Raw genomic sequence first — 24,843 nt, forward strand, 5'->3', positions numbered from 1 at the left:
GGGATGTGTATGACTGTTTTAGGGAGTATGAAAGATTCTGTCTGGCTAAGTATGGTGATAGTAAGAGAGTTTGGGCTAGGGAGTTAGGAGAGTATTTGACAGGGTATTTGTTGACGATGTATGGTGTGACAATGAGTGTAGGTGACGTTGATTATGAAAGTGTGAAAAAGAGATTAATTGCGCAGGTAAAACGTATGAAAGGGATTGTTAGGTATAAGCGTAAGAATGATTTTGATGAGGCAGGGATGAATGCAGGAGAAGCAATATTGATGTATGTATGTAGATTGTTAACTTTAGCTAGGAAGAAGTATGGGGATGAAGGTATAAATGAGAATAAGGAGTTAATGAGGAAGTTTTTGGTGACAGTACCTGAGAATGTGTGACAATTTATTTTAATTTGAAATGGAAGGAGAAAATGAGGTGGACGCATGGGATGATATACTAGAGATAGTTGAGTATTATGAGTTAGATAGATGTATGAAAGAAAGTAAATCTTTGAGTGTAAGAACTGGAACAGAGGAAAGTGTGCCAGAATTTGTTAGTTGTTCCGTAACCGAAATACAAACCACGCTATTTACAAAGGGTTATTACTTTTAGCGTAGCTGAAATGGCGAGCCATTAGAATTTAACGAGGGTGTATTACCCCCGCGCTAGTTAGCGGGGGGTAGGGGAGTGGTAGCTAGCTACCCCTCCTCCCCCTCACACACAGGTGAATACTCACTTTCACTTTTGGCTCGGACTGTGACAGACGTCTCTGTCTTGGTCCTCGCTTGGCAGCCATTGTCTGTTTTGTCTTTACTTAATCGCTTACTTTTCTTTTACTCAATATATATGTAAACATGTTTTCATGTTCGTATATATATTTGAGTATAGAAATAAGTAAGTTTCCTTTTTCAGATGTGTGTGTGTAGTGTACGATATCTACGTGGAGGCCTCGGCAGTTAGGCCACCACGGCCTAATTTTATGGGTTGCGATCGAGTTTGACTTCGGTCTTTCTCTCTCTCTCTCTCTTGAGGTCGTTCACCCTTTTACTATGTTTTACTACGCCCTTGTAGCTTCCTTCCCGTGTGGGTGGGGTTGCTACGCCGTACATTTTGTCTCAATTAGTTTATGAATCTAATTGTAGTTGTTAATTTTTCAGCTTGTAGAACGATTCTTTCGGGGTTTTCGTTTTTTCTTTAGTGTTCATTCATTTTTAAATTACATAATTACATAGTTACATAATTATAATTGTTATAATTCTGTTTTGGTTACAGCTCTCCTTCCGCGAGTGTAAGTGGTTGTGAGGGCACGTGCCTGTTGTGTAATTCTTGTTCCTTTTCCTCGGGATTCCTCTTCGGAGCCTTCCCGGGGGAATGAATGTGTACTAATATTATTTGTTTTTATTTTTTTACAGTTACCGATCTAGTTCGTTTCTGTAATATAGCAACGGTGTGAGCTGTCTGGTTGAGTCCTGGGGATTCGGCTGTTGCTGCCTCCCCCCCTTGTATTGTCGTCAGGGGCGTGTCTCCTTCTACTGGTAGTACTCCCGTGTCGACGGACAGCTCTCCAGTTCATTTTAGAACAGTCAGGAGGCTTGCCTCCTTGGGCGGATAACTTTCCTTCCGAGGGAAGTTTTTTCCTGTCCAGGCTTGAGCTTTTCCTCTTTTGGGGGGTTCTTCTCTTGCCTTTTTTTCGTGCGACTATGCTCTTGGTGCTGAGCGGTCGCACCTGCAGTTTCGCTCAAGGGGCTGGGCAACTGCAGGAGCTCCTCTTCGGAGGATTGCCCCTTTTAGGTCACTGGCTGACCAGTCTCTTCCACGAAGTGTTTCTCTTTCGTTCGCGAGAGAGTACACTCATAGAGACTCCTCTTCGGAGGTTTCTTCTGTTGCTGTTGCTGTTGCTGTTGGCCTCCCTCGCCGTAAGGCCCTCCGTCCGCCTCGTCGTAAGGGCCTCTCATCTCCCTATAAGGGTGCTTGAGGCGCCTTTTTGAATCTCCGTTTGCAGCCTACAACTTCTTTTTCTCGATCTTCCGTCTTGGTGCAGATGGACAGCAGTCTAATCGCGTCTTCCGACGGGCAACGGTCTTCCCGACGGACAACGGTCTTCCCGACGGACAGCGGTCTTCCGACGGACATCAGTCTCCCGGCGGACAACGATCTCTTCGGGGCAAAGGGTTGCCCCCACGGGGGTTCTTCCCTTGCGTGTCAGGGTTTCCCTGCGCGCCCTTCTGCTCATCAGCGCTCTCCTGTTCGTCAGCGCTTTCAAGATGATCTTCCCTGCGGTTCCTGTTACGTGCCCTGTGCGCCCACGTTCGCCCTCGCGATCTAGAACTTCGGTTCAGGTCGGGGTCAAGGACTCTTCTTCTTTGCGCAGGCTTCCACGCGTAGCCTTCTGCTCGTCAGCGATCATCAGCTCGTCAGCGATCATCAGCTCGTCAGCGATCGTCAGCTCGCCAGCGATCGTCAGCTCGCCAGCGATCTCCGGATCGCCCACGTGTGTTACAGCTGGCACGCCAACGTTCTCCAACACTTCTGAAGGAACATGGTTCGCCAGCTACTAGCTCAACTGCGGATGCTGATCGCCATCGCGCGACCCTCAACTGCGGATGCTGATCGCCATCGCGCGACCCTCAACTGCGGATGCTGATCGCCATCGCGCGACCCTCAACTGCGGATGCTGATCGCCATCGCGCGACCCTCAACTGCGGATGCTGATCGCCATCGCGCGACCCTCAACTGCGGATGCTGATCGCCATCGCGCGACCCTCAACTGCGGATGCTGATCGCCATCGCGCGACCCTCAACTGCGGATGCTGATCGCCATCGCGCGACCCTCAACTGCAGATGCTGATCGCCATCGCGCGACCCTCAACTGCGGATGCTGATCGCCATCGCGCGACCCTCAACTGCGGATGCTGATCGCCATCGCGCAACCCTCAACTGCGGATGCTGATCGCACGACCCTGCATGATCGCCCGCTTACGCATGCTGCTCCTCATCGCACAACCCTGAACGATCGCCCTCCTGCAGATGCTGATCACCATCGCACCCTTTCACGCGATCATTCACCTGCGCATGCTGCTCGCCATCGCACAACCCTGAACGATTGCCCGCTTACGCATGCTGCTCCTCATCGCACAACCCTGAACGATCGCCCTCTTGCGGATGCTGATCACCATCGCACCCTTTCACGCGATCATTCACCTGCGCATGCTGCTCGCCATCGCACAACCCTGCACGATTGCCCGCTTACGCATGCTGCTCCTCATCGCACAACCCTGAACGCTCGCCCTCTTGCGGATGCTGATCACCATCGCACCCTTTCACGCGATCATTCACCTGCGCATGCTGCTCGCCATCGCACAACCCTGAACGATTGCCCGCTTACGCATGCTTCTTCACCTACGCGGCAGCACGATCCCTCGCCGTCACGCCATCGCTTGCGTTCGTCGCCTCGAACACGTGTTCATTTACCTGCCCACCCTCACGCCCATTCGCCTGCGTGCCCGCGCGATCGCGCGATCGCTCGCCTGCGCGCCCGCGCGATCGCTCGCCTGCGCGCCCGCGCGATCGCTCGCCTGCGCGCCCGCGCGATCGCTCGCCTGCGCGACCGCGCGATCGCTCGCCTGCGCGCCCGCGCGATCGCTCGCCCGCGCGACCGCTCGCCTTGCGCGCCCGCGCGACCACTCGCCTGTGCGCCCGTGCGACCATTCGCCTTTGCGCGACCGTTCGCCCTCGCGCGACCATAGTTCGCGGCGAATTCCACAGCCGGTGGTAGCAGCAGGGACGCGTGCTCCTAGGCGGCACTCGGGATCACCTCCATCCAAGCACAGGTTGGTAGTGCAGGACGAAGACAGGTCAGTACAGCATTCTTCCCACCTTCTTTTCAGGCAGGAACCGTCGTGTCCTCTCCAAAGGATCGCCCGATCCCTTTCACCTTAGCGAGGATTTCGGACTCTGTGTCCTTGGAGCAGCAGACATGGTTTGATCCGCTGGCACGGGCGTTAATGAGGGTTATGAAACCAGCACTCACCGGCCAGGGTAACAAACCAGCGGCTGTCTCTCCTACGCTGAAGAGAAAGAGAGGAGTGACTTCGTGGTGACTTCCCCCAGGGCGAAGTTGGTTCCCAAGAGGTCGGTCTCGAGGGTCCCCTCTCCTGCACGAGTACTCTCTCCTTCTCCCGCCCTGGAAGGATTTTTGGCGGGGGGGCTTTCCGTTCAAGATTTCTCCATCGGACAAGGGGTGACTGCTTACCTCTTCCTCTGGGAGCTTACCAGGTTCTTTCCCTCCTCGGTTACGGCCCGAGGTTTGGTTCGAGGAAGCTACAGGAAGATCAAGGGTACTTTCCTCCTCTCGAGCTCAGGCACCTTGGCCTTTCGTCGTTAAGTATCTACTTGCGGACAAGCTCGATGTTGTACCATCTGGACGCGCTGACTGAAGGCTTCCTTCGGGTGTCTCATCTGTGGAGGTCAACGACCTCAGACACCCTTCCATCCTTGAGAAGAGTTTTGACTTTGCCCAAGGACAGAGACTTAGATATCTGCTGTGCGGAGTAAATCGACTTCCGGTTTCACTCCTCCAAGGCGCTTTCTTCCAGACTCTGCAGGGCTCCAGCTCCCTTTTCTTTCAACCACGTCGGCCTAAGTTATCGGCTACGACAACTGGGACAAGGTGTCCAATTGCAGTTTCCTCCTGTCAGGAACAGATGGCACGGGAGACTCCCCCGGGGGGGCATAGTCCTAAAAGGAGTTCACGAACTCTAGGATTGCAGGTTTTTTCGCTGGGAGGATGCTTAAGGTTACTCATCCGAATGACAGCTTCCCGATGCCCATTCCCGCACAATCTCTGTGAGTAGCCAAGGATATCGCGCCTGCCGTCTCTGTCAGCGAATTCAGTGTCTCTGAACCTCTATGCCATAGCATCAGCAGAGTTGCCCGGTTGGGCAGAATGATCCATACCTTAGGCGAAGGTCTTCCTTAGGATCATCGACGGCTTCACCCCCGGCCCCCTCAGTCGATCCTTTCTTGTAAGGAAGGATCTGAGAGGGGATGTCCATAGTCGACCTCTCAGCCCTGATCAAGTTTGTCGAACAAACTTCGGCCAGCGTAGACCAGCAGAATCGATCAGACTGGTAACGAGGCGACAGGACTCCTTTAACCCTGGATCGGAAGGACGGGTACTTTCAGTTTCCATTCCATCCATCTTCCAGGGTGCTCGTCGAATTCAGCCTAAACTGCAAGTATTCCTGCTTATGATGCAGTGTGGCTATCCCGCCGTGGCATAGCAGGTTTGTTTCCCCAGAGAACTCTCCCTGCCTTCCTCTTGGCCGCTCAGGTGCAGACTTCCGCCTCCTCTGCTGTTTGGAGGGCTGGTCAACTCCGGTAGGCTCGGGTTTCGACCTTCTTCAGCGCCGGGAAAAGCTTCCGAATGCTGACCATGAGTGTGGGCTCATGGTATTTTGCTTGGAGCCTTCTCTTCCTCTGCCTCAACATCTGGAGTATCTGGCCATGATATTGAGTCAACCGCCTTACCACGTTGGAAACCCCGCTTCTCGTCCGTCCAGCGAGGTTAAGCAACGTCGGTACTTGGATGGGTGACCACCTGGGGACGCCAGATTCTGTTACCACATCCTCCGAGTCTTCCTTTCGGTTGACTGTGGCAAGACTGAGGAGAGTCGCAGTACCTGTTCTCAGTCAAGCAGAGTTTTCAGCCCTACCTTGGAACGTTTCCTAGTTCTTCTTTCCTCATTGACCCGTTTATAGTCCGAACGGTCGCCTCAGGATAAGTTCCATGTGGGGCGATCCAAGTTCCGGTGGCTTCAGGCAATGTTTAACCGGACTCCCTGGCCCTATGGGACCAGCGGAACTATTAAACCTGCAATGGGTGTTGACCTATGGAGCCTCTTGATGGTAGTGGATATTCTCGTCCTTTCCCCACATTCTTGATGCGGTTCTCGGACTCGTCAAAGGAAAGGGGGGGGGCATGTTCCGGTCCAGGCCTATGGTCAAGACCTGAAGGATACCTCTCCATCATTCAGGCAGGCTTAAGGGCCTTAGTCTGGCCCCTCTTCAGATCCTACCGCTCCTGCCAAGTCGCCTCGTTGCGTGTCGACTTCATGCTAACCAGCAGGGGACGCATTTTCACACCTTCACATCTTGCAGTAGAGATACCGGGATGATTGAGATTCTCTCAATTCCACCATCGGCTCTCTCATTCCAGGCAGGGGAATGTTTCTCTCAGACTATCCGAGCAGAGCCTCATAGAGAGAGTGTACCTAGGGGTCTTTGACCTTGGGTAACCAGCAAGTGCTGGTCTGGGGGACCTGATCGCGACAGCTTGGAACCTCAAGCTTCCGCTAGTTTTCCCCCCAGTCTCAGACCCCGAGACTCTGGCAAGATGCATTCCGGTGATGGTGGGACAACTTCGACGCCTGCGTCTTCCCTCCTTTTTGTCTGCGGACAATGGGTCTCAACAAAACCAGGTTGTCTGTCAACCTTTCAATGGGAGAGCTCCACTGGGACTATGCGCAGAACGGTTTCTGGACCCTCTGCTTCCCCTGACGGAACTCCCGGGAGAGCTTCTCCCACGGCGCAGACTACTCAAGCAACCACACTGCGACATCTCTCCCGAACCGGGGCGTCGCTTCGGCTTCATGCCTGGAGACACTACGCTTCCTCCTCTAGAAGAGACAACCCGCTACAGTCGCTGTACGGAGGTCGCGTCATCTGCGATAGTCATCCACAGGGGTCTCCCAGGCAAAGTGAAGAGTCTAAGGTGGTTGGTGCCGTGGGAGATATACCTCTTCCCGTGAGGCCTCTTCTCCAGCAATAACGGTCTTATTGCCTTTCGGCGGGAGGAAACTCCTTTCCGCTCTTGGCAATGAAGCCTGTCGCTCAGCCTTTCCCTGACCTTCAGGCTTAAAGGAATAACTTCTTCCTGCCCGCTGGATCTATCCTCGCTCATGCGAAGCTACGATCGTCCCTGCCCTAGTCGGAGGAAGACCTCCTACTTGGAGCATGGCTCGGACTTTTAGTCCTTTAAGAGATCTTCTCAAGACCCTTTTACGACAGGCCTCGGATTGTATTCCGCCTTGGGTCTTCTGCTCACTCTGGCCACGGCCAGTGTGTAAGCAATCTTCTTGGTCTCTTACTACTCCCCCCCTTTCTAAGGAAGAGGGGAAGGCAACATTCAGGCTCGCTCCTGAGTTGTTGGCTAGACTCAGAATCTGAGGGTCCCGACCCTTCGGTCCGATTCATTCAAGATTTCGAGTCTCCATTCTGTGTCTGATGTCCCAAGACCTTCTCTTTCTTGCCAGTACAGGAATCGAGAGGTTAGCGCTGGGAACAGCTGCAGTTTGGCCTCAGTTGCAGCCGATTTGGGAACACAAGGAGGACATGGGGGGAGAGTCACCAGTATACCTCTTCAGCCCGGACTCAAGGACATTCATCTCGACCTGTCTTCAGACCCTCCCCCGTCACGTCGCCCTACAGCACGATGTTGGATACATCGCAACGTCCCTCGCCTTCGAGTAATACTACTCTGTGACGCAGGTGCTACAAGCTGGAGTCTGGAAGCGTCTGATGACCTTCGCAGCCCGCTTCCTGCAGGGCGTGACCCACAGGAGTCTCGATACGTTTTCTATCGCTCTGTGGTGGCTACACAACAGCTGGTCTAACCTCAGGCTCCTTTTTGGACAGGTAGCAGAAGGTTGAGGGCATTGTTATCAGGTTTTAGTCTGCATGAACGAAAGAAGTATGTCTGGCCCTTACTTCTTTCTTCATCATCCCCTCTACGGGGAAGCAGCATCCTGGTCTCTGCATAGCTGACCTCGAACCTCTGCAGGTAAACCATGCTTCCTTGTGTTCCGAGTATTGAGTCAATACTGTCGCGTCCCCCATACCCTGACGAGGTGGTATTGGGAACGTCCTAACCCAGAGTTCCTTCTGGAACTCCAGGTCAACTGCCTAAGACGGGTCACACTTCTTCCTTCACACACAAGCTTACGTAGGCCACATGGTTCCTTGCGGTGCAAGGAACTTGTGAGGTGCAGGGACTCCTTTTCTCGAGTGCGACTCACTCGGATTCTGAGTCCCCGGGTAAAGCCAAAGCCAGTATGGCTGGGGACTTTCCACCCTTCCTAAGGGATAAGTCACCCTTTGTAAATAGCGTGGTTTGTATTTCGGTTACGGAACAAATGACAAATTCGAAGATAATTTGTATTTTTCCTAACCATACAAACCTTAGCTATTTACACATATTTGCCCGCCAGCCCTGTCCCCCAAGACAAGTCCTACCTCTAAGTGAAAGTGAGTATTCACCTGTGTGTGAGGGGGAGGAGGGGTAGCTAGCTACCACTCCCCTACCCCCCGCTAACTAGCGCGGGGGTAATACACCCTCGTTAAATTCTAATGGCTCGCCATTTCAGCTACGCTAAAAGTAATAACCCTTTGTAAATAGCTAAGGTTTGTATGGTTAGGAAAAATACAAATTATCTTCGAATTTGTCATTTTTAGAGATGCTGTTATGAGAGGACTGACGAGGGTAGCTGATAGTGTAGTAGATAGGAGTGTTAGGGCGAGTAATGTGGGAATACCTGTAAGGACAAATGAAGGTTTTAGGCAAGGGAATCAGGTTTGGAGGGATAGGAGTGCTAGTGCACAGCAAGGTAGGCCAGGTAGTTGTATCCATGAAGAGAAGTGTTATAGGTGTGGGAAAGTGGTACGTAAGAAGAATGAATGTAGATGGGCTCTAGGTGCTTGTTTTGGATGTGGTGAGGTAGGGCATAGAATTAGCGAGTGCAAGAAAGAGAAAGGGGTAAAATGTTATCGGTGTGGTGTGACTGGGCACATAGCGAGTGGATGTCGTAGTAATCGTATGAATGTGATTTGTGGTAATTGTGGTAAGGATGGTCATTATGCTAGAATGTGCAAGGAGCTGCGGGGTAAATGTACTGAATGTGGTGCAGATGGGCATGTAGTAAGAGTATGTAGGAAGAAGGGATGAAGTCAGCCACGATGTTCGGGAAACTAGAGTGTAAGAGGGTTTAGCTGGGTGAGCCCTCTTGTGTGTGTGGAAGGAATAGGAACAATGTTTGTGAGAATGGGATGAGTAAATGGTTGAAAAGGAACAAGTGTGAACCTAGTATGTATGAGGAATTAGGTCTAGAGGGTAAACAGTTGGTGTTAGTAGAATATATGAAAAGGAAGAATACAAGAGCTTTTAAGTGAGGAAGGAAGAAAGAAGGAGAAATTTTATAGGTAAGAGCGAGAATATAAATAAGTATGACAAGAGTGTAAATGTACAAGTGAGTGTGGAAGATAAATGTATTAATACAGATGAATCATGGCTGAGTGTGAATAATAACTATAGTGTGTGTGGTTTTTCATTAGATGATGTAAAAGAAAGTATGACGAATGCGAGAGTGAGAGATAGGAGAATGATAAGTAGTATGAATGAAACTTTTATTAATGTAGAAAATGGTTTGGATGAAATGGATGAATTGCTGACGGAAATAAGTGAGATTTTAGGGCCAGATGATAGTAAGGTAGATGGGATAGTGCATGATATATTAGATGATAGGGATTTAAATAGGAATAGTGTTCATGTAGCGAATGATTGTGATAAGGAAGAAAGAAGTGAATGAGAGAGTGTATGAAGGCCCAGTTACTCGGAGCAGAGGTCCCGTTCCCGATTGCGACTGGGTAATGGAAAAAATAATGTAAGTGTTGTGTGAGAAGGATTTGGCAAAGTAAGGGGGGGAGGAATGTGGAGGATGAATTTTTGTTTTATTTTTATTGATCAATCGAGAGAGAGAGAGAGAGAGAGAGAGAGAGAGAGAGAGAGAGAGAGAGAGAGAGAGAGAGTGTGTACATTGATTGTTTGTTGTGAGAAAGACTGTTGGTATAAATGAGATTGTTTGTTTATGTTTTTAGCCAGGTTACGACAGTGGTGAATGGCTTTTTTATTTGACTGCTGCTAGAGGCAGTTGTGTGTTTGAATGCTGGGTTTACTTTATTTGATTCAACCAGCGTGGAAGTGATTAATTATTTTTTTGAGCCGTAATTCCTCCTTTGAGAGAGAATTTTTTGTGGAATAGACTGTTCATGAACTGGCCTGTAATTGATTTTGTTTGTACAGTACTGCTCTTTTGGACTGCACAACCGTTGATGACCTGGCATGTTTATTAAGATTTCGATTGATGATGATGATGATGATGATTATAACTACCACCCTAATCAGCGAGGCAGTTGTGGCAAATTGCCACCCAGTGGACTGTTGACCACAAAGCTGTGATAGTGGTAGTTTGCCGTAAAAGACAGTTCGGCTTTGTGTTGAGGACGGTGTTGGTGTCCCATAAAAGATATATTTATTTTTGGTGTTGGTGTGCGGTGTAATTTAAGTTTGTTAGGGTTTTTTTTGTTTATTTGAATGGTGTTTATTGTATATTTAGTGTTAAGTTTGTGGATGCTGTTGATTCTAGTTTCAACTGTTAGTTTTTTGAGAATATAGTTTTAAGGTTATGTTTTGTTTTTATGTCCATTTTGTCCAAGAGTCCCATTGCTGATAAAGTAAGGGGAAAGTTTGTGTTGAGGAGACTATTGTCAGTTAGAGTGATCCAAGGGTGCGGGGGTTGTTCTTGTGACATCCTGCCACATCGCCTTACCATCGGCACCATAGTTTTTTCTTTATTCTAGTTCTTTTATTTTCTTCTCCCTTTTTTCCACATCTGATATACGTATTCTTTTTTCCTATTCCTTCTTCATTAAATACTGTAGAACTTTTCCTATTTCAGTGTATTCTTTTTTCCTCTTTGTATGGTTGCCGCAATTCTTTTATTTTTCTTCTCTGAGCACTGAGGTCTGAACAGTAAAGTGAAAAATGGGCAATACTTTCCACATATGCTAATTAACCCTGAGTTGTCTGCCGTTGGTAACCTCAATTTTCGGATCAAATAGCTCCCTTATTATTAAGGCATGCTACTGAATGATATTTCGTACTTCCTAAAAGAAACAATTATTACTTGATCTATTAATTTCCAGAAAAAAGAGAGAGAGAGAGAGAGAGAGAGAGAGAGAGAGAGAGAGAGAGAGAGAGAGAGAGAGAGAGAGAGAGAGCCTTATTGCCTTATTCTATGTTTGGGTTCCCCCAGGTCCCTCAGTGTGAGGCACCGTGTATATCCGTCAGGGAGTTGTTAATGCATCTTCTGGTGTATTTTGCATATTCCAGTCTTGGATAGTCTGGGATGCATCTTAGGTATTTATCGACCTTATTCTTAAACACATCTACGCTCACTCCTGATATGTTTCTTAGATGAGCTGGCAGCGCATTAAATAGTCGCTGCATTATCGATACTGGTACGTAGTGGATTAATGTCCTGTGCGCCTTCCTTAGTTTTCCTGGTATAGTTTTTGGCACTATTAATCTACCTCGGCTTGCTCTTTCTGATATTTTTACCTCCATGATATTTTCAGTAATTCCTTCTATTTGCTTCCATGCTTGTATTATCATGTAGCGTTCTCTTCTCCTTTCTAGAATGTATAGGTTTAAAAATTGGAGAGAGAGAGAGAGAGAGAGAGAGAGAGAGAGAGAGAGAGAGAGAGAGAGAGAGACTATATATATATCAGCTGGTGTATGCAAATATTGTGTTTTTGTTAAAGTTTCTCTAAATGAAACAATTATTACTACTAAATGAAACAATTATTACTAAGGTATTTATGTTTTTGATTTATGAAATAAGCTGTATTTCTGTTTAAGAAACCATAAAAATTAAACTATGTGAGTTTTCAACAATATTTGCATACATATTTGTCATTGAGAATATGTAAGCATACATATGTTGTTAAGTCAATCCTTCCAAACTACTGTGTATGTATGATGATTGAAATACAAGCAAAACAGCTGTTTTTTGTTCGGTTCTTATTGTGGCTATACGCATTTACTCAATGATTATAACGTAACTAATGATACTTTTATTATTATCTTTTAATTTTTTAACCCATTGGAGTACAAGATGTGAGAAATATTATTACTGGGTAACTGTAGATGTTGGATTACTGGGCAAGAGACAAGCATCTGGAATTCTACCATGTTTCAACATTGCTGCGTAGTGGACATGAATTCGGGGAACTGGGAAAGAGCCTAATCGAAATTGAATCCTAGGAACTAGTTAATAAGAACCAATTGCATTGTAGTATCCAGTGACATGAAGACTTTGTACGAAAATGGTTAGAGGTTGTCTTATGAAATATATTACAACGCACTTAGTAAATCTTGAATTGTACTGTATACATATTGTACAGTACAGAATTACAGTAATATTGTTTGCTGTAAATGTATGCTATGTGTGCGATGAGTCATGTCGTCCGAACGAAAACAGCGAACACTTACAGTACAGTTAAGCTTTATTGTAGAGATAGTAGTGTAGAACAGTAATATACACTACAGTATCAGCAAATATCATACAGTATTACTAGATAGCAACAACTATACTGTGATAGAAACCAAGAATAAACAATTTTAGGTAGTACTTAGTGGGTTAATTATCAGAGCGTAGGCAATGGCAGTGAGTTGTTAGGTTAGGAGTTAACCCACCCTGGGGCAACATGCATTCACGAATTTTTGCTTATCACGCCTGTCTCTGTTATATAACCCTCGCGAAAAATGAGGCTGGACTGTACATTGTCCTGTTCACGCTCTCTCGCCCTCCTCTGACCCTCCATCCAACGATGACAGGTTCTTATGTGAAGGGATCTGCAGAGGAACAGGCCCTTCAGGCCAAAGTCCAGAATATGCTAGAGGAGGATGCTCTCCCAGAGGTCATGGATGGGCTCCCAGGGGTCCCAGGCTTCTGTAGTCTGTTATTTCATGTAGAAAAGGCGTCTGGAGGCTTGAGGCCATTCATTGACATCTCGGCTCTGAATGAGTTTACCCAGCAGACTCTGTTCAAGATGGAGATGGCCTATGCAGTCAGACAGGCTATCAGACCAGAGGACTTCATGATATCGATAGACATCAGGGATGCGTACTTCCAGATTCATATTCATCCATTTTTAAGGAAGTACCTGAGATTCATGCTAAGTGGAAAGATATACCAGTGCTTTTGGCCTATCTACAGTACCTCAGGTGTTCACTCGGATCTTCATCCTAGTGTCCACCTGGGCTCACAAAAATGGCATTTGTCTTCTTCGTTATCTAGAAGATTGACTAGCTCTAACGGACTTGAGGAAGACTCTTCCTATCCGTTGAGATACACTTCTCGCCTTTTGCCAGGATCTGGGGATTGTGGTAAATTACGAGAAATTGTCTTGCAACCCACGCAAAGTATAGTATATCTATGAATTAGGATGATGGCCAAACTAGGCAAAGTATTCCTGTCCAAAGAGCGAGTAGAGAGAATGAAGCAGGTGGCGCACCCGTTTCTTTCGCAGGATGCTTTACCAGCAGTTCTGTGGCAGAGGCTTCTGGGGTACCTAACCTCCTTGAAGAAATTGTCTCCAACGGTTGCCTTTGTATTCGCTCTCTACAATGGCAGCTGAAGACCTTTTTTTCTCAACACCTAAACCCTCTGAACACCTTGGTGCTGATAGGATCAAAGCAAAACAGATCTGAGTTGGTGGGTGTCAGGCACCAACCTACTCAGGGGAGTAGACCTTCTCTCTCCTCCCCTTTAATTGTTGTTCTTCACAAATGCTTCAAGAGAAGGGTGGAGAGCTCACCTGTTCCACCTCACGGTATCAGGACTCTGGTCAGATGCTGAGCAACAGTGTCACATAAACCTCCTTAAAATGAGGGCAGCTTTTCTGGCCCACAAGTAATTCCATCAGCTCCTTTCAGGGCACTCCATAGTGCTGATGAATACCACAGTAGTGTCACTCATAAACAAGCAATGAGGTACTTTTTCACAGCTCCTTTGCCAGCTAGCTGTGGAAATCCTCAGATGGACGGAAGACAACTCAGTAGCATCCCGGGCGAGAAGAATGTGCTGGCGTAGAATCTGAGTAGGAGTACTCAGATGGTAGGCTCCTATTGGTTTTTGAAACAACAAATAGGCAATAAAGTTTTGACTTTGTTGGGTTTGCCTACAATCAACCTATTTGCTATGTACCTGAACCTGAAACTACTGGTTTACTGCGGCCCAGTAGTGGACCCACAGGCAGTCTGGCAGGAGGCCTTCCAACGTCAGTGGGATGGTCTGCACATATATGCATTTGCCCCCTTCTTCCTAGTAAGGAGGCTTCTAAACAAGGTCAGGACATCTCAAGATCTCTGGATGACCTTAATAGCTTGGCTGTGGCAACATGGAGAATAGTTCCTGGATATTCTGCACTCCCTCCACTTTTCAATCTACTCAGACAACCACAAGTGAAGATTTCCCACCAAGCAATCCCATCACTTCGTCTTCACGCTTGAAGGTTATTCAGGAATTCCTCAGAAAGCAGAGGCTTTTCAAGGCCAGTTGCAAAGAGAATGGCAGGATACCTCCGGGAGTGGTCTGCTGCCATATATCAGGCAAAGTGGTCCGTCTTATGTGGTTGGTGTCGTGGATGGAGTATCAAACCTCTCAGTACCTCTATCCCAATGATAGTGGAGTTTCTGTTATACCTCATGGAGTAAAAACTCTGCACAGTGTCAACGGTCAAAGGCTATTGTTTGCCCTTGAGCCTTGACATCAGACTGAACTGAGTTAACATTTCTTCCTCGATGGAATTGTCTCTCCTCACATGGAACATTGAATGCACGTGCCCTCTGCTGGAAGTTAGACTTCCTTCTTGAAATGTGGTAAAAGTACTACATTGCCTGAAAGGAGTGCCTTATGAACCTCTTTGTCAAGGGTCAGATCCGGACTTGACACTGAAGACTTTTCTTGTTAGCACTGGCCTCTGCAAAGAGTCAGCAAGCTACATGGTCTTTCCTACAACATCACCCATTCTAGGGGAGGGCAGGAGGTGACACTCAGTTTCGTCCCTGAGTTTGTGGCTAAGACTCAAAATCCGACAGTAGATTCGGACCCTTCGGGATTGAGAGTCTCCGGTCTGTAACTGATGATCCAGGTCAGCTGTTTCTCTGCCCTATAAGGGTGCTGAGGAAATACCTCAGATCAGCAGGCTCTTTGTGAACTCGGGAAGAGTAATAAGAAGGCCACAAAGAACTCCATCTCTTCCTGGATCAGATAGGCCATCGATAGGACCATTCAACCAGGCTCCTCACCTTCCGGTCATCGACCCCAAGCTCACAACTTCAGGGCCATCAGCACGTCCCTGGAGTTTAAGAAGAATTTCTCTGTGACGCAAGTGCTTCAAGCAGCCCTGTGGAAACGGTAAACCACGCTCGTCGCCCACTACCTGCAAGACATAACCCACAGGAACCTTGATGCGTTTGTCATAGGTCCTGTGGTGGCGGCACAAAGATATAGTCCATAACACCTCAGCTCCATTGTAAGATAAGTAGGAGTTGGTTGAGGGCAGATGTTTCCTGCAAGCAAGTCTAGAATGGATGTTTAAGTGACTGGCCACTTCTTGTTTCATTCTCCTCTCTCTTATTGCTCAGCATCCGAGGAACTCTGCAAGCTGACCCCTGCTAACTGCAGGTAGATACCATCGTCCCTTGTGTAACCTAATATATGGATATATATTTGCTGTGTCCCCATCCTCCAAACGAGGGGGAGTCGGGCAATGTCGAAGTTTAGAGCGGAGTTTAGCTCTAGAATTACGCATACCTGGTCAAATCACATTGCTGAATTTTTACACCTAGCACAGATTGCTCAGTCTGTTAACCACAAGGGTTAACAAGGAGTCAGGATGAACTCTAAACAGCTCGTGCAAAGTAAAGAGTATAAACCCCGTATCAGTCACCAGCCAGGTGGTTTTTGGACTTCCAGACACCATGGAGTGAGTCTTCACTGTAAAGAGCGTAATGGTTTGTATATAGTGTAGGAACAAATGACAAATTTGGAAATAATTTGTATTTTTCCTAACTATATAAAACAATTTCTTTACACATACTGTACTGGTCCTACCACCACCTTCCTCCGGAAGTCTTACAGCAATTGCAATGTGACGGTTATTTACCGGTGCAGGTGTGAGCGGCGTGATTGGTCTACTCCCCCGCTCCCCCTTGCTAACTAGCAGAGGGTAATTACTCCTCATAAAAACCATAAAGGCTGGTCTTACCGCAATTGCAATGTGACGGTTGTATACCGGTGCAGGTGTGAGCGGGGTAATTGGTCTGCTCCCCCACTCCCCCTTGCTAACTAGCGTAGTATAATTACTCCTTATAAAAACTTAAAGGCTGGTTTTAGCTATCGCCAAAATATATCTCCACTCTAAAGAGCTCCAGGTTTGTATAGTCAAGAAAAATACATATTTCCAAATTTGTCATTTTTCTGATGTTGCTACCCGCCATTTAACGTTTTCCTTCCCTTTATAAATGAATTGCTTAGATTAGACATAGGTTATATCTAAAGCCTCTTAATAGCTCACAAAATGAAAGTAATGTATTATGTTTTAAAATTAGCAAGGGAAAAAACTTACGAAGTTCCCAGTTTGTAAAAATTGACAAATATTACATCTTACAAAAAATCTTTTATCGCATAATAATAATGTACTTTGCACACAAACCTACTTTAAGCTTTTTAAGCTCTTTTAAGTAAGGAAATCAACAAAGATATTGTGTAATTTTCGTAGAATGAAGTGAGATATGTGAACCCGTCATTATAGGGATATTCTGAAATTCAAGGAATCTTAGGTAAAGGATTCTCAACCAGAAACTGAATGTTCTGTATTTTCTGATATATAATTATGAATACTATTACTTTCTTTCTCAAGGCTGAAATACAAAAGGCATTTATATGTATATAAGGAAGTATGGCGTACCAGGTGAAAATGAGAGTGGTGAGACTGGTAGATATGTGTTGAGCAAGAGAGGGTGATAAGTTTTAGCTTTTTCAAAAAGAAAGATAAAAACAAGTATAAATGGGTAAGAGTGGCAAATGGAAGAGTGGTAGAAAGGGCGTAATGGATTATGTGTTGATGACTAAAAGAATGTTTGGAAGATTGAAAGACATGTACGTATTTAGGGGTATGGCTAACAGTATGTCTGATAATTTTTTGGTGGAAGGAAAATTAGTTGTAGCAAAAGAGTGGGGAATAGAGTGGGGGGATGTAAAAGGGAGCTAGTGAGGGTTGAAGAGTTAATAAAATCGGAGGTAAAAAGTGAATATCAAGAAAGGTTGAAAATGGCATATGACAGAGTGAAAGTAAGAGAAATTGGTAATTTAGAGGAGTGGAAGTTAGTAAAAGAAAATTTTGTTGGGATTGTAAGTGATGTGTGTGGCAAGAAGTTTGTTGGAGCCAGCATGAGGAAGGGCAGTGAATGGTGGAATGAAGGAGTGAAGGTAAAAGTGGAAGAGAAAAAGAAGGCATTTGAAGAATGGCTGCAGAGTAATAGTATAGAGAAGTATGAAAGGTATAGTGAGAAAAATTTGGAAGTAAAGCGCAAAGAGGGTGACTGACCTGAGGTGAGGTCAAGGATTGGGTCGTTCATATGAAGAGAATAAGAAGATTTGGAAAGAAGTGAAGAGAGTAAGGAAGGCTAGTTTGAGAATTGAAGAGACAGTGAAAGATGGGAAGGGAGGTTGTTAAAAGGAGAGGAGGCAAGGAAAAGGTGGGCGGAATATTTTGAAAGTTAACTGAATGTTGAGGATAATAGGGAGGCAGATATAATTGCTGTTGTATGTGTTGAGGTGCCAGTGATGGGAGATGAGAATGAGAGAGAGATCACAAGAGAGGAAGTGAGGAGAGCACAAGATGAAACGAGTAGGAAAAGCACCTGGTATGGAAGGTGTGAGAGCTGAAATGTTGAAGGAAGGGGGTGTGACTGTACTTGAATGGTTGGTGAGATTGTTTAATATGTGTTTTGTGTTGTCAATGGTACCAGTAGTTTGGGTTTGTGCATGTATTGTACCACTACATAAGGGTAAGGGAGATGTGCATGAGTGTTGTAATTCAAGGAGTATTAGTTTGTTGAGTGTGGTTGGAAAAGTGTGTGGTAGAGTAGTGATTAATAGGATTAAGGATAAAACAGAGAATGCAATCTTTAGAAGTACAGGGGGGTTTTAGAAGAGGTGGGGGATGTATGAATCAGATTTTTACAGTTAGGCAGATATGCGAGAAATATTTAGCTATGGTATGGAGGTGTATGTTGCGTTTATGGATCTGGAGAAAGCGTATGATAGAGTTGATAGGGAAGCAATGTGGAACGTTATGAGGTTATATGGAATTGGTGGAAGGTTGTTGCAAGCAGTGAAAAGTTTCTACAAAGGTAGTAATGCATGTGTTAGGATAGGAATTGAAGTGAGAGTGGGGCTGAGACAGGGATGTGTGATGTCACCATGGTTGTTTAACTTTTATGTTGATGGAGTGGTGAGAGAGGTGAATGCTCAAGTGCTTGGACAAGGATTGAAACTGGTAGACAAGAATGATCATGAATGGGAGGTAAATCAGTTGTTGTTTGTGGATGATACTGTGCTGGTTGCAGACTCGGAAGAGAAGGTTGGCCGATTAGTAACAGAATTTGGAAGGATATGTGAGAGAAGGAAGTTGAGAGTTAATGTGGGTAAGAATAGGGTAAGATGTACAAGAAGGGAAAGTGGTGCGAGGTTGAATGTCATGTTGAATGGAAAGTTACTTGAGGAGGTGGATCAGTTTAAGTACTTGGGGTCTGCTGTTGCAGCAAATGGTGGAGTGAAAGCAGATGTACGTCAGAGAGTGAATGAAGGATGCAAAGTGTTGGGGCTAGTGAAGGGATTGGTAAAGAATAGAGGGTTGGGCTTGAATGTAAAGAGAGTTTTGTATGAGAAAGTGATTGTACCAACTGTGATGTATGGATCGGAGTTGTGGGGAATGAAAGTGACGGAGAGATAGAAATTGAATGTTTAAGATGAAGTGTCGGAGGAGTATGGCTGGTGTATCTCAAGTAGAAAGGTTAGGAACGAAGTATTGAGGGTGAGAACGGATTTAAGAAAAGAATTAGCAGCTAGAGTGGATATAAATGTTCTGAGGTGGGTTGGCCATGTTGAGAGAATGGAAAATGGCTGTCCGCTAAAGAAGGTGATGAATGCAAGAGTTGATGGGAGAAGTACAAGAGGAAGGCCAAGGTTTGGATGGATGGATGGAGTGAAGAAATTTGTGGGTGATAGGAGGATAGATGTGAGAGAGGCAAGAGTGTGCTAGAAATAGGAATGAATGGTGAGCGATTGTGACGCTGTTCCGGTAGGCCCTGCTGCTTCCTCCGGTCGCCTTGGACGACCACGGAGGTAGCAGCAGTAGGGGATTCAGCGTTATGAAGCTCCATCTGTGGTGGATAACAGGGAAGGGTGGGCTGTGGCACCCTGGCAGTACCAGCCGAACTCGGTTGCGTCCCTTGTCAGGCTGGGAGGAACGTAGGGAGGAAAGGTCCGTTTTTTTTTATTTGTTTGATGTTGGCTACCCCCAAAATAGGGGGAAGTGCCTTGGTATATGTATGATGATGACGATGATAAGGAAATAGGTGATCTGTGATCTGGGATTGTCATTAAAGGTTCATCAATTATTTGAAGTTTTTCAACATTTGCTGATGTATCTTTTGCTTAACTACTATGAATGACAGGGCCTGATGACAGTTTTGTAATGACTTTGATGGTGTGATTTAAACAGCAAAGTTCATTAGAACCTCTGAGTTCAATATTTGTCCAGCAGTATAAGTGTGATGCCATGCTAGTTGGTCCCAAGAGGGGAGATATAGGGTTAGAGAGAAATTTTATATTTTATTTCAAACTTGAGAAGCTCGCATTTTGTAGATATCTTTGACTCCCGGTAAGTATTGAAAAAATACATTCTGTCATTTGAATTATATTTTTTCTTTGTTTATTTTCAGTTCCTTAATATGGCTTTTCTTGAATACTGCTGTGTTCATTCTGTACAAAAAACATTAAACTCAATGAAATATTTTGCCTTTCAGACCAAAGGAAAAACAAGCCTTAGCTGACCAGAAAAAGGCTAAGTTTAACCAGGCTGAGGGTGACCATTTGACACTACTTGCAGTATATAACTCTTGGAAGAACAATAAATTTTCCAATGCTTGGTGTTATGAGAATTTTGTTCAGATGCGGACTTTGAAAAGGGCTCAGGACGTGAGGAAGCAGCTTTTGGGCATTATGGATAGGTAAGGAAGTTATATTACTGTAGTTTAGTGAACCTGTGTGTTATGTTTAGGTTGGATGTTTTGACCTTCCTATTGACTCATTAGGGGTAATTTGAATGAATTACTATCAATTATGTCACCTGGTGGGCCGGGAAGTCGGGGAAAACTCGCTGGTAAGAGACTGGTGTCTCGCCAGGTAAATCCCGAACAGCAGATTAGTAGTTAGGTTCCAACTTCTTTTAAGGCCTCTCGTGGCATGGTTGGAAGCGACCTGGCCTTTATTATTATTATTATTACTAGCCAAGCTACAACCCTAGTTGGAAAAGGAAGATGCTATAAGCCCAAGGGCTCCAATAGGGAAAAATAGCCCAGTGAGGAAAGGAAATAAGGAAATGAATAAATGATGAGAATAAATTAACAATATATCATTCTAAAAACAGTAACAGCATCAAAACAGATATGTCCTATATAAACTATTAACAATGTCAAAAACAGATATGTCATATATATACTATAAAAACGCATGTCAGCCTGGTCAACATATAAACATTTGCTCCAACTTTAAACTTTTGAAGTTGTACTGATTCAACTACCTGATTAGGAAGATTACTCCACAACTTGGTAACGGCTGGAATAAAACTTCTAGAATACTGTGTAGTATTGAGCCTCATGATGGAGAAGGCCTGGCTATTAGAATTACCTGCCTGCCTAGTATTACGAACAGGAAAGAATCGTCGAGGGAGATCTGAATGTAAAGGATGGTCGAGTTATGAAAAATCTTATGCAACATGCATAAAGAACTAATTGAACAACGGTGCCAAAGATTAATATCTAGATCAGGAATAAGAAATTTAATATTCCGTAAGTTTCTGTCCAACAAATTAAGATGAGAATCAGCAGCTGAACACCAGACAGGAGAACAATACTCAAAACAAGGTAGAATGAAAGAATTAAAACACTTCTTCAGAATAGATTGATCACCGAAAATCTTGTAAGACTTTCTCAATAAGCCAATTTTTTGTGCAATTGAAGAAGACACAGACCTAATGTGTTTCTCAAAAGTAAATTTGCTGTCGAGAATCACACCTAAAATTTTAAGTCATACAAATTTAAAGAAACATTATCAATGCTGAGATCCAGATTTTGAGAAGCCACCGTCCTTGACCTACTAACAATCATACTTCGAGTTTTGTTAGGATTCAACTTCATACCCTATAATTTGCACCATGCACTAATTTTAGCTAAATCTCTATTGAGGGATTCACCAACCCCAGATCTACGTTCAGGGGATGGAATTGATGCAAAGAGAGTAGCATCATCTGCATATGCAACAAGCTTGTTTTCTAGGCCAAACCACATGTCATGTGTATATAGTATGAAAAGTAATGGGCCAAGAACACTGCCCTGTGGAACACTGGATATCACATAACTATACTCACTATGGTGCCCATCAACCACAACTCTTTGAGATCTATTAATTAAAAAATCAATAATACTGTAATGCTAAGAAACGACCCACCCACTCCCAGCTGTTTGAGTTTGAAAACAAGTGCCTCATGATTAACACGGTCAAAGGCAGCACTAAAATCAAGGCCAATCATACAAAATTCCTGACCATAATCAAGGGATTTCTGTACAGCATTGGAGATTGTAAGAAGGGCATCACATGCTTCAAGGCCTTTACGAAACCCAAATTGCAAACTAAGGAGTAGATGATTACCTTCAGTAAATCTATTAAGACGTTTTGCCAGAAGACGTTAAAAAACTTTAGATAATATAGGAGTTATGGAAATTAGGCGGTAATCAGTGGGACTTGAGCTACCACAAACACATTTACATAGAGGAGTAACATTACCAATTCTCCAACAAGTGCTAAAAGCTCATCTTCTTGCTAACTTGCGCAAAATAACAGATAACTTTGGAGCTAAGAAATCTGCAGTCTTTATAAAAAACAAAGGAAAAATACCATTTGGGTCTACACCTCCATAAGCATCAAGGTCCATCAACAGAGCTTTAATCTCACGAGATCGAAAAGCTAGGGACTAGCATTCAATCCCAAGTATGAGGTAGATTTATTTCTATTTATGTTGTGTTGATATTTATCCATACATATATATATATATATATATATATATATATATATATATATATATATATATATATATATTATATACTATATATATACATTATAATATATATATGTATTTATATATATACAGTATATATATATATATATATATATATATATATATATATATATATATATATATATATATATATATATATATATATATCATATATATATATATATATATATATATATATATATATATATATATATATATAACTTGTTCCAACACTGTACTTACCTCGAACTACTTTCTTAGAAGTATCTGGGATCTCTTCCTTATCCGACCAAGAATTTTGTGCAGTCCCCCCTATCCCCGTTTTCCCTTGTCGGGTCCCTCCGTGGCGGATGGATACGTTCCCTGAGGCGACCCGGGGTCAGCGCGTGTGTGCGCTAGTGGGTCTTTGTCGCCAGTAAGCCTCTGGTCGCGGCGTAGATAACATCTCGCCGCTCTCTCTCACATCCCGTCCGACCCACCATTGTGTTCCACGTGTTCCCTTTGTGTTTTCCCGTTCCTATCCCTTCCTTGTGTTAATTGTGTTGCTTGTGGTTACCCTAATGGAAGCCCAACGCCATTGTCCCGGTGCCAAGGCCGGTAAGTCATGCGGGGCATGGCTCTCTAAGGTGAACAGCGATCCGCACACGTTGTGCACCACGTGTCGAGGCAGAGTGTGCTCGCCTGCTTCCACATGTCCGGAGTGTGAGTCCTGGCCGGAACTTCAATGGGCCTTGCACGGCACCAAGGAAAAGAAGGCATCGAAGCGGTCACTGAGGAAGTCTGGTCTCGGTTCTCCGTTAACGTCTCCTTCAGCTCCTTCGGAGAGCGGTTCCCCTTCCGCTTCCCCTAACCAGAGTAGGGGACGAGGTAAGTCCGTTGCGGGGAAACAGCCCATTGCAGTTCCCCATGAGTCTGATTTTAATAAACCAAATTGCACTGTGCCTACGCAGACGAGTGAGGAGTCTGCTGTTGTTACGGGAGTGCTTTCTGTAGACGAGGTTCTGGTGCCCGCATGACACGTCTCGAGTGAGGATCCGGTATGGAGGAGATCAGGAACACCTGCTCCTTCCCCACCACCGTGGCAGTGTTTTTCAGGTACAGCGACTTCAGGGGGCGACCAAGACAGGAAAAACGAGCCACGTGCTCTTCTGACCCCGATTCCATTGTGTGGACGGCGCCAAGGATACCCTTCAGGTCACCTATGCGGCAAGACGAAGAGTTTTTTGGCTTGTTTGCCTCACGTGGGTCACTGCTCACGCCTCTGGCGCCTTCTGTTGTGCTACGTCCTGATTTTATGCAACCCGTCACCCCGGTACCACAATTGCAAGCCCCCTTGTTGGTGGGAGAGGATTCAGGGGCCTCGGATAGCTCCTCTTCTTCTTTATCTTCATCGTCGGAAGACTCCAGCGACCAGGAGATGAAGAAAAAGAAGTCGAAAGGGAAGAAGTCGAGCTCGAACTCAGGCCCGTCTAGGAAGAAGGCCAAAGTGGCTAAGAAAAAGATCAAGAAGAAGAAGAGTTCCAAAAAGAAGAGGGCAAAATTAGGTAAAATAGTTTTTCCCCCTTGCGGGTCGAACAGGGCTCTTGCCGCTCCAGTGCCTGCCTCGGCGGCTGCTGGAGCCGCTACCGTGCCTTTGCCCAGTGTCTCTTCGGGTCCGTCCACGCTTCGGATGCAGCCGTTGGCACAATAACTTTCCCTTGCCCTTGCCCGGCAAGTCACCGGCTCCATCCGTTCAGTGGAGGCAGCCGCTGGCTCAGCCCAGAGCATGGTTCCCATGCCCAAAGTCTCACCTGCTCCATCCAGGCATCGGATGCAGCTGCTGGCACAGCAGGGTAGTCACTCACCACGGATTCCTCCGGGAGGAGGTAGACCCATGACGGCTACCTCCTCGAGGGCTCCATCCGTGATGGGGATAGCCGCTCCGTCGAGCCGGCCGGATGCCAGGGATTCGACCGCCCCCACTGATCCATCCGTGATCGATGAAGAAGCCGTCACGGAGGATCAAGTGGTAACGGGCTTAGTGGATGCTGGAGACTGTTCGCCTGATGAAGCATCCTCTTACAGGAAAGTGTTAGCACTTATACGGCATCACCACAGGCTAGATGAGCCCAAACCATTCTCAGAGCATGCCTGGCTTTCGGGTTTGGGTAGGATGGTGGACAACCCGGTACTGCCGAAACCATCCTTGATCCTACTAGTGGTTCCAAATGTGTCCCTGGGCATGGACCATGTCAACCGTTTTGTCTCTGGATACAAGAACTCCCTCAGGGCCCAAGGATCCTTCAAGCTCCTGCCTGGACTAAGGACCCAGAAGAAATTTTATGTGCCAGACGGGCTTCCTGCGGGGCCTCGGACAATGGAAGAAGCCGTTGCGGCTCTGAGCCAGGGCAGCACGGATGACAGGATCCTTACTGCCCCAGTGGTCTTCTCACAGGCAGAGGCCACTATGATGGAGAACATGTCTCAGGACATCATCAATGTGGCCTCCTGGTTGGACTGGTGGGCATGCACCTTAGCAGGCTTTCAACTCTCCCACGATATCTCGGTGCCTGAGAA

At 45.8% G+C, this 24,843-nt stretch overlaps 1 protein-coding gene across 2 annotated transcripts in view; it reads left to right on the forward strand.

Annotated features, from left to right (window-relative positions):
* pea (ATP-dependent RNA helicase pea) overlaps nucleotides 1–24,843 on the forward strand; it is a 274,698-nt gene that overhangs the window by 226,512 nt on the left and 23,343 nt on the right. For both annotated transcript variants that reach the window (XM_068386568.1, XM_068386562.1), the window contains exon 11: nucleotides 19,979–20,182. In XM_068386568.1, coding sequence (XP_068242669.1) covers nucleotides 19,979–20,182 — 204 coding nt within the window. The remainder of the gene's footprint in view (nucleotides 1–19,978; nucleotides 20,183–24,843) is intronic.

Source organism: Palaemon carinicauda, chromosome 1, assembly GCF_036898095.1.
Source record: "Palaemon carinicauda isolate YSFRI2023 chromosome 1, ASM3689809v2, whole genome shotgun sequence".
NCBI lineage: Eukaryota > Metazoa > Arthropoda > Malacostraca > Decapoda > Palaemonidae > Palaemon > Palaemon carinicauda.